General features: G+C 51.2%; 1 protein-coding gene across 1 annotated transcript in view; it reads right to left on the bottom strand.

Moving 5' to 3' along the window:
* ALPL (alkaline phosphatase, biomineralization associated) overlaps positions 1 to 1,846 on the bottom strand; it is a 50,483-nt gene extending 48,637 nt beyond the window's left edge. The window contains 2 exon segments of the mRNA XM_065421219.1: positions 1,116 to 1,235; positions 1,699 to 1,846. Coding sequence (XP_065277291.1) covers positions 1,116 to 1,235; positions 1,699 to 1,846 — 268 coding nt within the window.
* Between the last annotated feature and the right edge of the window lie 13,026 nt (positions 1,847 to 14,872).

The raw sequence follows: 14,872 nt of genomic DNA, 5'->3' as shown, positions 1-14,872 counted from the left end.
CAGCTGTCCCTGGCAGTGCCTGGGGCATGGCATGCTGGCACTGGTTCTTCTGAACCAGGCTTTCCCGGGCTGTCTAACCACATGGCAGCTAATTGAAAGGTTAGATAAACTTGGCACCCCAGCCCTACTGTTGGTGGTAACAGGGTTGGCTTTTGGAAACCCAATGGTTCCCAGCATCTCTGGAATCAACCTCTCCTCTCCAACTTCAGCTGGCACTGTGACTCAAAGAATCATAGATTAGGGTTGGAAGAGACTGCAGGAGGTCATCTAGTCCAACCCCTGCTCAAAGCAGGACCAACCCCAACTCAACCTGGGTCACTGAACTCCGGGGGGGTGGGGGAGGAGCATCCATGTCCTGGGAAAGGGTATATTTGGGTAATGTGGCTTTCAAAAGCTGGGAGGAAGGAGGTCAGGTCAGCCAATGGGAGCTTACTCTGATGACATAATGCCTCCCACTGGTGGCGAATGTTTGATAGTGTGACGTCACAGTGAGTGCAACATCAGCACAGTTATCGTTGCGCTGCATTCCACAGCCACTCAGAGCTCTGCAATTGTAGCAGGGCTACAAGCATAGGCCCCTGTGGTTGAGCCAAATGATTTGTGTCTAGGGTCTATGACACAATTCAGTGGTCCTTACCTAGGCCAGGTGAGGAAGGGTGACCCCTTTCTGCTTTAAGCAAAGGAGGGGGAGTTGCCATCTCCAGCCTCCTTACTCCAGCCCGGTAGAGGACACACTACTGCTCCTCCTCCACCCCACTGACACAGTTACCACTAGGGAGCCAGCGTTAGCCATAGTGAGTAGTGTTAGGGAGAGAGGCCCAGACCCTCTAAGGTGTTTAGGCTCCTAACTCCCATTGTGGATCTGGGCCACAGACCAGTGCAGTCCCAGCCAGTGGAGGACTCAGACAGAATCTACTGGGATTTATGAACCTCTGACCAGGGGAATTACGGGAAATCTCACAAGAAAGTTTGATGGTGATATCACCACCCCCAATTTCCAGATCTGGGCAGCTCCCAATCCAAACTGACCCAACCCCCCCTCCTGAGACACTGGGGTTGACCCAGGCCACTCCAGCCCCATGCATGCTGCTCAGGCAGCGGAGAAAAGCACTCACCATCGCCAAGAAATAAGACAATGTTCTTGGCCACATTGGTGTTGAGCTGCTGCAGCTTCAGGGCAATTTTCAGTGTCTGCTGAGCCTGATTCCTCCAGTACTGTGGATTCTTCTCCTTCTCTGAAAACAGAGCCACAGCAGGGTAAGAGCACAGCGGCCAGAGAGAAGAGTCAGGTCTACACTGCAGAGTTCGGTCAACTCAAACATCGCTCCAGGTGTGAAAAATCCACCCCTCAGAGCGACGGAGCCGACCTAACTCCCAGTGTACACGGCTTGACAGAAGGCTTCCATTGGACAGGTGCACTAACTACAGCAACAGGAGAGTCCCTCTGCCCAAGAGGAGCCAGAGGGCGGACAGCCTGGCTGGGATTATAGAGGGGGACTACATGGGCGGTAGCCCTGAGCCATGACACTCAGAACCTCTGGGATAAAAAAAAATAATAATAATCAGATCCTCGTGTGCCCCGAATTATGGGCACTTTTGAAAGCTTGATCTAAGTAATTTGCCCCATGGTGACACAGCAAATCAGGCAGAGCCAGAAACAAACAAAAACAAGCAAACAAACAAAAACCAATTACTCACCTCTCATAACTGTTGTTCTTCAAGATGTGTTGCTCACGTCCATTCCAATTAGGTGTGTGAGGGTGCCGCGTGCACAGTCGTTGGAAAGTTTTTCCCTTAGCAGCACCCGTCGGGTCGGCTGTGGAGCCCCATGGAGTGGCGTCTTCATGGCGCTCAAACATGACCCTGCGCTTCCTCAGTTCCTTCTTGCCGGCTACTCCGACAGAGGGGAAGGTGGGCGGGTTTGGAATGGATATGAGCAATGCATCTCGAAAAACAGTTATGAGAGTAACCATTTTTTCTTCTTCGAGTGATTGCTCACATCGATTCCAATTAGGTGACTCCCAAGCCTTACCCAGGCGGTGGAGTTGGAGTTAATGAAACGCTGATTGCAGCACCACTCTACCGAGTGGTCCCTGGCATGCCGGACAATGGCGTAGTGAGAGATGAAGGTATGTACCGAGGACCAAGTTGCTGCCCTGCAGATTTCTTGGATTGGGACCTGGGCCAGGAATGCCGCTGACAAGGCCTGGGCCCTAGTGGAGTGTGCCGGGAGAGCTGGGGTCAGCACTTTGGCCAGTTCACAATACATGCGGATATAAGACACAATCAAGGAGGATATTCTTTGAGATGAGACCAGGCAGCCTTTAATCCGGTCCACCACCGCTACGAATAGGTGGGTCGATTTTTTGAATGGCTTAGTGCGCTCGATGTGGAAAGCTAGTGCTTGCCGAACATCGAGGAGTGTAGCTACTACTCTCGGGTACTGGCATGAGGCTTAGGGTAAAGGACAGGCAGGAAAATGTCCTGGCTGCTGTGGAAATGCGACACCACCTTGGGGAGAAAGGCCAGGTGCAGCCTGAGTTGCATCTTATCCTTGTGGAAAACAGTGTAAGGCGGTTCTGAGGTGAGGGCCTTTAGCTCAGACACCCTTCTCACAGACATGATGACCAGGAAAGCTATCTTCCAAGACAGATACAGGAGGGAGCAAGATTTCAGAGTAGCAGCCGTGTTAGTCTGTATCCGCAAAAATAAAATTTGTTAGTCTCTAAGGTGCCACAAGTACTCCTGTTATTTTTAGGAGGGAGCAAGTCGCCAATGGTTCTAATGTGCCCCCACCCCATGAGCCATGAAAGGACCAGGTTAAGGTCCCACGCGGGGACAGGCTGCCAGATCTGAGGATATAGGCGGTGCAAACCTTTGAGGAAGCAACCAACCATAGGGTTGGCGAAGACCAAGCAATCAGACACACCCAGGTGGAAGGCCGAGATAGCAGCGAAGTGTACTGTTATGGAGGGCGCCACCAGGCCTTGCTTTTTCAGATGCAGGAGGTACTGCCTAGGAGGACCTCCCTTACTTGTTCCGATCACAGAAGTTCCATGGGGTTCAGTCATGAAGCTTCTAAGCTGTGAGGGGGAGGGACCTTAGGTCAGGATGACAGAGGCGACCGTGGTCCTGAGTAAGTAAGTCGGGGAGGAGAGGCAACGCGACACGTCCACTGACAGCTCCAGTAGTTGTTGAGGCCACGCTGGAGCTATCAAAATTACCTTTGCCCCCTCCCTGCGGGCTTTGAGCAGGACCTTGTGCACAAGAGGGAACGGGGAAAGGCGTAGAGCAGGCGACCTCTCCAGGGTAGCAGGAATGCATCCGTGAGGGAGCCTGGGCTGCGACCCTGGAAGGAGCAGAACATTGGGCACTTCCTGTTGTGGCGGGTGGCAAACAGGTTGACCTGGGGAAACCCCCACCTTTGGAAAATGAGGTGTATGACATCCGGCCGGATGGACCACTCGTAAGTGTGCAAGGACTTGCTGAAGCGGTCTGCCAGTGGTCTGAACTCCAGGTAGAAAGAATGCTTCCAGATGAATGGAGTGGGCTATGCAGAACTCCCCCAGCCGAAGGGTCTCTTGGCACAGTGTGGATGAATGGGCTCTCCCTTGCTTGTGGATGTAAAACACAGGGGTGGTGGTGTCCATTAGAACTGCTACCCTTGTAGTCTGGCTTGGAAGGCCTGGGAAGCAAGGAGCACCGCCCTCAGCTCCCTGACATTGATATGGAGGGAGAGCTCATCCTGTGACCACAGGCCCAGTGTCTGGAGGTCCCCCAGATCCGCACCCCATCCCATAGCTGACGCGTCTGTAACCAGGGATAAGGAAGATTGAGGGTTGCGTAAGGGGACTCCTCTGCACACCGCTTGGGGGGGTCAAGCCACCAGCGAAGTGACGTGAAGACCTGCCCTGACACCGTGACCACTGAATTCAAGCAGTTGCACCCCGGGCGGTAGGCCATGGTGAGCCACGTCTACAACGGTCTGAGCCGGAGCCTGGCATGCTGGGTCACATAAGTGCAAGCAGGCATGTGGCTGAGGAGACTCCGGCACCCCCTTGCTGTTGAGGTTGGGAATTGATGGAAGCTTTGAATGAGGTCGGTGATGGCGCGGAATCAGGACTCCGGTAGAAGGGCCTGTACCTGGACCGAGCCTAACACTGTCCCAGTGAATTCTATTCTCTGAGTTGGTTCCAGGGATGACTTTCCCAGGTTGAGGAGGAGACCAGCTGCTCGAACATGCACCTGACCAAGCAGATTTGGGACTGCACCTGTACTCTGGTGCAGCCCCTGAACAGCCAGTCATCGAGGTGGGGTATACCTACACCTGCCGTCGACAGAGGAAAGCAGCCATGACCGACATGCACTTGGTGAACACTCAGGGGAGCTGTTGAGAGGCCGAATGGAAGGACCGCGAATTGATAATGTTCATGGTTGATCACGAAGCGTAGGAAACGCCAGTGTGTGGGACAAATCACTATATGGAAGTACACGTCCTTCATGTCGAGGGCAGCATACCAGTCTCCCGGATCCAGGGAGGGGATAATGGTGCCTAGGGAGACCATGTGGAACTTCAACTTCACCATGAATTTGTTAAGCCCATGCAAGTCTAGGATGGGTCTGAGACCCCCCCCCTTGGCCTTGGGGATTAGGAAGTTGTGACATTCTATACCTTGGGGGAGCATGCTGTAACCCCCATATTCCTCATTTTCATATAATCGTGATCTTGCATATAAAGCATGCCTTGTAAGGTATCAGGGTAAAGGTTATGATCTGCTGAAAGTCATTTCTCTATCCATATATGTATATCATTAATGCATATGAAGTTATGAGAATTGTGGTGTATGGTTGTCACTAAAACATGCTGTAAATTGGGGAAAATCAGTCAAATATTAGCTCCCCAGAGGCAACAGCAAGGAAAGTAACCAACACCCGGGCGGGGTATGAACCAACCTATCAACAACCATTGTCCAGCAAGGGAGCTACAATGCACTGACTCACCTGCATGAGGCCCCACCAGGGGAATTGCTCAACCTTGCTGGGAGAGACTCAGCAATACTCCACAGACATGCCTGGACTTGTGTTCTACAAGCACATGGACTGAGGGTATAAAACAGGTAGAGTGGACACATACTGGGCCCTTCTCCTGCCCCCACCTATGCTGCAAGCAACCAAGACACTGAGAAGAAGACAAGACTCCAACACAGGAGATTGGCCCAGGTTTAAAGGACAAACCTGTATATTAAGGACTGCAATATCCAGTGGAGTGAGAAAAACTGTTTAATCTAGTTGCTGCCCAGTCTAATAGGGTTGAGAATTTAGACTGCATCCTTATATTTTCTTTTCTTTTGGTAACCACTCTGACCTGTTATGCTTTAACTTATAATCACTTAAAATCCATCTTTATAGTTAATAAATCTGTTTATTCTACCTGAAGCAGGGCATTTGGTTTGAAGTGTATCAGAGACTCCCCTGGGGATAACAAGCCTGGTACATATCAATTTCTTTGTTAAATTGATGAACTTATATAAGCTGGCAGTGTCCAGCAGGTATAACTGGACACTGCAAGACGGAGGTTCCTAGGGTTGTGTCTGGGACTGGAGCTATTGGCTAGTGTCATTCGGCTGCAAGTATCGAGGAGCAGCTTACATGCCAGAGGCTGTGTGTGAACAGCCCAGGAGTGGGAGTTCTCATAGCCGAGCAGGGCAAGGCTGGCTCCCAGAGTCAAGGAGTGGAGTGGCCTAGCAGCTCACCGGTCCGGATAACATCAGAGGGGAATGTCACAGGAGTAGAATCCCTTGCCCCATAGCTCCTGAGGAACCTCCTCCACTGCTCCCATGGCGAGGAGTGCCTGCACCTCCTGGATAAGGAGTTGCTCGTGAGATAGGTCCCGGAAGAGGGATGGGAGGGAGGGTAAGAGCAGAACTGGAGAGAATATCCCGCTTCCACTGTGTGGAGGACCCAGCAGTCTAAGGTTATTTGGGACCAGGCATGGTAGAAGTGGGATAAACGATTCAAAAAGTGCAGTGAAGGATCTGGGGATGAGTCTGATGCACCATCCTCGGGCGTCCCTTCAAAAGGCCTGCTTGGAACCCGACGATGGTTTGGTCGGGCCCTGGCCTTGTCCGGAAGGGGGGTTGGAAGGCTTTCTGCCGTTCCTGCCCCTCCGTCTGTAAAAGTCCTGCCACGGCCGAGGAGGGTAGGAGTGCTGCTACTGCTGGGGCTTGAAATGTTTGCGTTGGGTTGCCAGGGTGTGCATAGTCGCCCTTGAGTCCTTTAGGCTATGCAGCCGAGAGTCAGTCTGCTCCGCGAACAGGCCCGCCCCATCAAAAGGCAGGTTCTGCATGGTCTGCTGGACCTTGGGCGGTAGGCCCGAGGCTTGCAAGCAAGAGGTACACCTCATGGCAATACCTGAGGACAAGGTGCACGCCGCTGAGTCCGCAGCGTCCAGTGAGGCCTGTAAAGAGGTCTGTGCCACCACCCTGCCTTCCTCTACTATCGCCCCAAACTCCTCCCTGGACTCAGACAGCACAAGCTCCTTGAACTTGAGCATCGAGTTCCAGGAGTTGAAGTTATATCGGCTCAGAATTGCCTGCTGGTTGGCAGTCTTGAGCTGAAGCCACCCCCTGGAGTACACTTTACGGCCAAACAAGTCCAGGTGCTTGACCTCCTTGGACTTGGACACAGGGGCCTGAGTGTCTGTGTCCCTCCCCTGACACCAGGGAGTTGGAGCGGTGCTGGGTCGATCCTGCTGGTTTCGGTGCCAGGGAGCAGCAGTACCGCAGGTCTCTGCCAGAGTCCGTCCACGGTGCCGCTTCCACCACTGCCGCCGGGGCAGTACGCACCGAAGAACTCAGTGCCAGATCCTGCCATGCCGAAGGAGGCTGAGGTCTAAGGAGCTGCTTAAGGCAAAAGTCTCGCTCCTTTTTGGTTCTAGGGCAAAACCCTTACAAATCCTGCACCTATCGGCTTGGTGAGCCTCCCCCAGACACTTGAGACAAGCATGGTGGGGATCGCCCGTTGGCATGGGCTTGGAGCAGGACTTGCAGGGCTTACATGCCCAAGTCCCAGGGGTTTAAGTCCTCCCAAGGAAAAGCGGTTGGGACCGAGGGTAAACCCCCATCCCAACTGCTACAAACTACTACTAAAATAAACTACAATAAAACTAAATAAAAGGCGAAAGAGAAACAAGAGCTAGGGAACCGTGGAGAACTTGCTGAGCAAGAAGCCACAGTTCCAACAACCATCACGGGCGGTAAGAAGGAACTGAGGAGGCGCCGGGTTGGCAGGATCATATATTGAGCGCCATGAAGGCGCCACTCCAGGGGGCTCCACAGCTACTAAGGGGAAAACTTTCCAACGACTGTTCACATGGCACGCACACACCTAATTGGAATCAATATGAGCAATCACTCGAAGAAGAACCTAGGGTTCCTGACTCCCAGTCCCCAACTGTCACCACAGTGCTCCATCCTTTAGCAGAAGGAACCAAGCCCCAAAAAGCAGCAACAAGAGCCTGCCTCCACAGGTCTGGATGTAGACATGAGAAGTAACGAGTGTTCTCTGCATGTCTTTAAGGAAGCCAGCAGCATCTGCCTGCACAGCCTTCTCCTTGCTATACTAACTTACGAAATCAGCCACCCTTCAGGGATGTCACCTGGGGACTGGCCATTTTCCAGGGTTTGGGGCATTGTGCATGGGACTAGGAGAGGTTTCTAGCCTGTGGAATGAAGCTCAGAAGAGGATTCTTGGATCAAGTCCCAGTTTCTTGTCCCTGAGCAGACTCAGAGTCCTGGGGACTGGTGTCCCAAGGATGGACTGCCCTTTGATCTCTGACCAAAGACCAGAGATGGGAGACCCTAAGGGAGGGTCTGCTGGAGCTTTTTCTCTTTCCACAGCACTATGAAGGAAGCATCCAGCACTACTGGGTCCCAAATAACAACAGTATTCATTAATTCCTTGTTTCCAATTCTGGGTTCGGGTGTTTTGCTTAAAGCCCCAGCTGCTGGAATCCTGGTACTGCACGAGAATCTTGGCTTTTAAAAACAAACAAACAAACAAAAAAACCACAACCAAAACACCACACAAAGCAAATTTCTAGCCCTCCTGGTTGCATGGAAAAGTTTGAACATGAAGCAAATGTGACCTGAAAGCACAAAAAAACAGAAGGCAAAGAATATTTTTTAAATCTCATAAGCTTTAAGCCAATCTCATGATTTTCACAGGGCCAGACTCAAGCTTTTGAATGTTTGGCATCAGTAGTACAATTTGCCTAGCTACACACGTCCAGCCGCTCTGGCTGGTTTCTGGCAGCTCCTAAAACACACACACAGTGGGCACCACAAGAGGGCTAGCAAACTATTTAAAGGGCTACAATCTTATTCCTAGCCACTACAAATTCATTCGCTCCTGGGCCAGAAAGGTCATCATGGTGGGTGCTGGAAGGTAGCAACGATGCAGAGAATCCCTGCATGAAGTGGGGACCACGAGACTCAAACACTTAGGGGGCAGGGGGAGTCCAGCAAGAAGAGCTGGTTGGGGCTACACAGCCCAGCAGTGGTTTCCCAGACTCCTCCGACCTGGTCCCTTCGCCTGCCCATTGTTCTCTACTCCAAGTCTGGAAGGAGTTAATGCTGCCGTCTCTGTATGTTCCACCACAAGAGAAAAATAGAAATCAAGAAGTACAAGCTGGGCTATAGGGCAAAGGCTTGGCTGGCAGGGCCAGGGCTCCTTTGGTGCTGGCCAGCCACCCGACAAACTCTAGGAATTACCCACTCTCTATAAACCTCATCCCTATTGGGCACACGGCAACTTGTCACAAACAAAATGAGGGAGGATCCAAAATGGATCGGTCTGTGCAGTTCATACCCCACACTCCGGTTTTCAGCTTGGAATTGCCTCTGATTTTTCTGGCTGGGGCTAAAAACAGCCAAAGCTCTGTTTAATCCTGAATTCAAAAGGCTGGATAAAAGCAAATTTGCTTTCTGGCAGCTATGAAAACACTGGGATTGTTTAGTCTCCAGAAGAGAAGAATGAGGGGGGATTTGATAGCAGCCTTCAACTACCTGAAGGGAGGTTCCAAAGAGGATGGAGTTCGGCTGTTCTCAGTGGTGGCAGATGACAGAACAAGGAGCAATGGTCTCAAGTTGCAGTGGGGGAGGTCCAGGTTGGATATTAGGAAACACTATTTCACTAGGAGGGTGGTGAAGCACTGGAATGCGTTACCTAGGGAGGTGGTGGAGTCTCCTTCCTTGGAGGTTTTTAAGGCCCGGCTTGACAAAGCCCTGGCTGGGATGATTTAGTTGGGAATTGGTCCTGCTTTGAGCAGGGGGTTGGACTAGATGACCTCTTGAGGTCCCTTCCAACCCTGATATTCTATGATTCTATGATTCTAAGGCTCACCAATTATTTAAAACAGTGGTTCTCAACCTTTTTTCATTTGCAGACCCCTAAAAAATTTCAAATGGAGGTGAGGACCCCTTTGGCAATGGATCGTCTGTATCTAATAGCTGATTTCTGTTCAGTCAGTTTTCAGTTTAAATCTTTCGTGGACCCCTTGGACATAGTCCATGGACCACAGGTTGAGGTATCTGCACACCACAGGATCTGCACACTGCCCCAAGCGCCGACTCTGGCTGTAGTTCCTGGCCAATGAGAGCTGCAGGGGTGGTGCCTGGGGGCAGCGGCACGCGGACACCTCCTGGGCCCCAAGGTAAGCGCCGACCCCTTGGCCCCCTCCTGTACCCCAACCCCCTGCCCCAGTCTAGAGCCCACACCCACACTCCCTCCCAGAGCTTGAACCCCTCACTCTCTCGCGCACCCAAACCCTGCATCCCCTCCCGCACCCAAACTCCCTCCCAGAGCCTGCACCCCAACCCCCTGCCCCAGCCTGATGAAAGTCAGTGAGGGTGGGGGACAGCGAGCGACAGAGGGGGGGAGATGGAGTGAGCAGGGCCTCAGAGAAGGGGCAGGACAGGGTCGTGGTCTCAGGGTAGGGAAGGGGCAGGTGGTGGGGCAATGGTCTTTGGGTTTGCATGATTGGACAGTTGGCAGCCCTACCGGGTGGGCATGTGGAAGCCCTGGCCGTGCCAGAAGAGTATGCCCAGCAGCACAGCCGGCAGCTCGCTGGGCACCAGCCATCGCACACGCAGCACCATCCAAAAGTCAGGTGGACCGCGGGCGTGGCTTGTGTGTGCGTGGGGGCCCATTGACTATTCTGCCCTGGGGCCTGGAATTGCTGTTGTCGGGCCTGGTCACTCTCCCAATGTGGGTGAGTGGACAGCCCTAGCTGGCTCGGACTATCAGCTCCCAACCAGATAGGGGCTCAAGCCACAGGATTTCAATCCAGATCTCACACACACCAAAGATCATGGAGTGTTTGGATCTGGCTTCTTTGTTGGTATCCCGTTAAAAACCAACGGAGCTCTTTGCTGACATGAGAGTCTGGATACTGAATGCCCAGAGCCGGGGATTCTCAGACCCGGGGCTGCCTCTGCTTTTAATTCACTGATGTGGACCCCCATGTAGATCAGAGGGCAGCACCCTTTGTAGTGCGACCCCTTAGCACACCAGGGCAAGCAATGCCACCCCCTTTTCCCATGTTGGGCTCCACCCCATGCTAGGGGTGCTGCTAGGGTTGCAGCAGCACTCCCAGCTTGAAATAACAATAGCAACCAAATGCTTTAGAGTTTTGTTCAATGGCTTCCACTATAAATGTTGTTCCAGCACCCCTGCCCAGAAACAACAAGGACTGTCCCCATCTCTCTAGCCTGCGTTCTCTCCTTTCACAAGTCCCTGATCCAGTAGAGTGAGTCTCTTGCAGGCAGCACTTTCCAATTAATTGCTGCCATTGATTTATGTTGGCCTCTCCCAGGCCAGGATCCAATCCCAGAGCCATGAACTGGCCCTGAACCCCCAAGCACTGGGGCCTGAATTCTCACACATGCTGCTGGCAGGGGCTCTGCTGAGCCAGGACTCTGATCCTCCGCCCCTGACTAACCGTCAGACAAAAATGCCCTGGGAAGTGAATTCAGATGCAATCACAGAAGAATCCTTTCTGAATATCATTCGTCAAGTGTTTTCTCCTGTATTCTTCAGGATCCCCTCTTCCTATCTGACAAAGGAGGTTTATTCCTTTGCTGGTTTTATCCTTTTCTGTCCTGCTGCACAATATGTCTCTCTTCTTTATGTGCTGCTCAGCCTTTTTTACACCCTTAGTGCTTAGCAGCATCCTAGGTGAGTATGATGAAGATGTCCCCCCAAGGAACAATGGCCCAGTGGTTAGGGTGCACCACTGGGCTCTAGAAAACCTGAGTTCCACTCCCTTTTCTCTCTCACAGACTTCCTGTGCAAGTTGCTTAGGATGGATCTACGCCCAAAAAACCATGTGGCTGCGAGTCTCAAAGCCTGAGGCTGCAAACCAGTGCTTGTGCTAGGGCGCTAAAAATAGCAGCGTGGACATCAGAGCCAGCGCTAGGCAAAAGCAGACTAAGCAATTGCTTAGGGCCCTGAGCAGCTCAAGGGGGCCCCTAGTCACTTTTTATTATAAGAATTTGTCTGCTTTAATATAGGGGATGGCCAAAATATTCCTGCTTATGGCCCCCAATGGGCTAGCACTGGCTCTGATGGACATTCCAACCTGGGCTCTGAAACGCCGAGAGCAGGGTGGGTCTCTGAGCCCATGTGGGAATGTCCATACTGCTATGTATAGCATGGGCTTGGGGCTATACACCTGGGCTCTGAGTCTTGCTGATGCAGGTCTTTTTTCACAGTGTAGACAAACCCCTTAGCCTCACTGTGCCTTAATTACCCCTCTGTCCAAGGGGTGATGGCCCTGCCCCCCAGGAGTCTCCATTACAGGGGTAAGGTATAGACCACCAGACCAGGAGGATGAGGTAGACGAGGTTTTCTTCGGACAACTAACAGAAGTTTCCAGATCATAGGCCCTGGTTCTCATGGGGGACTTCCATCACCCTGACATCTGCTAAGTCAGCAATACAGCGGTGCACAGACAATCCAGGAAGTTTTTGGAGAGAGTTGGGGACAACTTCCTGGTGCAAGTGCTGGAGGAACCGCACGTCCTCTTGAACTGCTGCTCACAAGCAGGGAAGAATTGGTAAGGGAATTAGAAGTGGGTGGCAATCTGGGCATCAGTAATCATGAGATGGTTGAATTCAGGATTCTGACACAAGGAAGAAAGGAGAGCAGCAGAAAACGGAACCTGGACTTCAGAAAAGCAGACTTTGACTCCCTCAAAAAGGAAGCTTTTCAGAAGTGGAAACTTGGACAGATGACTAGGAAGGAGTATAAGAATATTGCTCAAGCATGCAGGCGTGTAATCAGGAAGGCCAAAGCACAACTGGAGTTGGAGCTAGCCAGGGATATGAAGGGTAACAAGAAGGGTTTCTACAGGTACATTAGCAACAAGAAGATGGTCAGGGAAAGTGTAGGACACTTACTTAATGGGGGATGCAACCTAGTGACAGATGATGTGGAAAAAGTTGAAGTACTCAATGCTTTTTTTTGCCTCGGTCTTCACCCCAGACTGCTGCACTGGGCAGCACAGTATGGGGCGGAGGTGAGCAGCCCTCAGTGGTGAAAGAACAGGTTAAGGACTATTTAGAAAAGCTGGACATGCAGAAGTCCATGGGGCCAGATGCAATGCAGCTGACGGTGCTGAGGGAGTTGGCAGATGTGATTGCAGAGCCATTGGCCATTATCTTTGAAAACTCGTGGCGATCAGGGGAGGTCCCGGATAACTGGAAAAAGGCAAATATAGTGCCCATCTTTAAAGAAGGGAAGAAGGAGAATCCAGGGAACTACAGACTGGTCAGCCTCACCTCAGTCCCTGGAAAAATCATGGAGCAGATCCTCAAGGAATCCATTTTGAAGCACTTGGCAGAGAGGAAGGTGATCAGGAACAGTCAACATGGATTCACCAAGGGCAAGTCATGCCTGACCAACCTGATTCCCTTCTATGACAAGATAACTGGCTCTGTGGATATGGGGAAAGCGGTGGACGTGATATACCTGGACTTTAGCAAAGCTTTTGATATGGTCTCCCACAGCATTCTTTCCAGCAAGTTAAAGAACTATGGATTGGATGAATGGACCATAAGGTGGACAGAAAGCTGGCTAGATTGTCGGGCTCAGCAAGTAGTGATCAACGGCTCGATGTCTAGCTGGCAGCCTGTATCAAGCGGAGTTCCCCAGGGGTCGGTCCTGGGGCCAGTTTTCTTCAACATCTTCATTAATGATCTAGATGATGGAATGGATTGCACCCTCAGCAAGTTCACGGATGACACTAAACTGGGGGGAGAGGAAGATATGCTGGAGGGTAGGGATACGGTCCAGAGTTACCTAGACAAATTGGAGGACTGGGCCAAAAGAAATCTGATGAGGTTCAACAAGGACAAGTGCAGTGTCCTGCACATAGGACAGAAGAATCCCATGCACTGCTACAGGCTGGGGACTGACTGGCTAAGCGGCAGTTCTGCAGAAAAGGATCTGGGGATTACAGTGGATGAGAAGGTGGTAATGAGTCAACAGTGTGCCCTTATTGCCAAGAAAGCTAACGGCATATTCGGCTGCATTAGTAGAAGTGTTGCCAGCAGATCGAGGGAAGTGATTATTCCCCTCTATTTGGCACTGGTGGGGCCACATCTGGAGCATTGTGTCCAGTTTTGGGCCCCCCAACTACAGAAAGGCTGTGGACAAATTGGAGAGAGAGTCCAGCAGAGGGCAACGAAAATGATCGGGGGCTGGGGCACATGACTTACGAGGAGAGGCTGAGGTAACTCGGCTTATTTAGTCTGCAGAAGAGAAGGGTGAGTGGGGATTTGATAGCAGCCTTCAACTACCTGAAGGGGGGGTTCCAAAGAAGATGGAGCTCAGCTGTTCTCAGTGGTGGCAGATGACAGAACAAGGAGCAATGGTCCCAAGTTGCAGTGGGGCAGGTCAAGGTTGGATATTAGGAAACACTATTTCACTAGGAGAACATAAGAAAGATCCATCTAGCCCAGTATCCTGTCTACCGACAGTGGCCAATGCCGGGTACCCCAGAGGGAGTGAACCTAAGAGGTAATGATCAAGTGATCTCTCTCCTGCCATCCATCTCCACCCTCTGACAAACAGAGGCTAGGGACACCATTCCTTACCCATCCTGGCTAATAGCCATTAATGGACTTAACCTCCATGAATTTATCCGGTTCTCTTTTAAACCCTGTTATAGTCCTAGCCTTCACAACCTCCTCAGGCAAGGAGTTCCACAAGTTGACTGTGCACTGTGTGAAGAAGAACTTCCTTTTATTTGTTTTAAACCTGCTGCCCATTAATTTCATTTGGTGGCCCGTAGTTCTTGTATTATGGGAATAAGTAAATAACTTTTCTTCACATCACTCATGATTTTATATACCTCTATCATATCCCCCCCTAGTCTCCTCTTTTCCAAGCTGAAAAGTCCTAGCCTCTTTAATCTCTTCTCATATCGGACCTGTTCCAAACCCCTAATAATTTTAGTTGCCCTTCTCTGAACCTTTTCTAGTGCCAGTATATCTTTTTTGAGATGAGGGGACCACATTTGTACGCAGTATTCAAGATGTGGGCGTACCATCGATTTATATAAGGGCAATAATATATTCTCCATCTTATTCTCGATCCCCTTTTTAATGATTCCTAACATCCTGTTTGCTTTTTTGACCTCTGCACACTGCGTGGACGTTTTCAGAGAACTATCCACGATGACTCCAAGATCTTTTTCCTGATTCGTGGTAGCTAAATTAGCCCCCATCATATTGTATGTATAGTTGGGGTTATTTTTTCCAATGTGCATTACTTTACATTTATCCACATTACATTTCATTTGCCATTTCGT

The sequence above is a fragment of the Emys orbicularis genome, chromosome 22, assembly GCF_028017835.1.
Source record: "Emys orbicularis isolate rEmyOrb1 chromosome 22, rEmyOrb1.hap1, whole genome shotgun sequence".
Lineage (NCBI taxonomy): Eukaryota > Metazoa > Chordata > Testudines > Emydidae > Emys > Emys orbicularis.
This window is presented reverse-complemented; position numbering and strand designations above follow the sequence as displayed.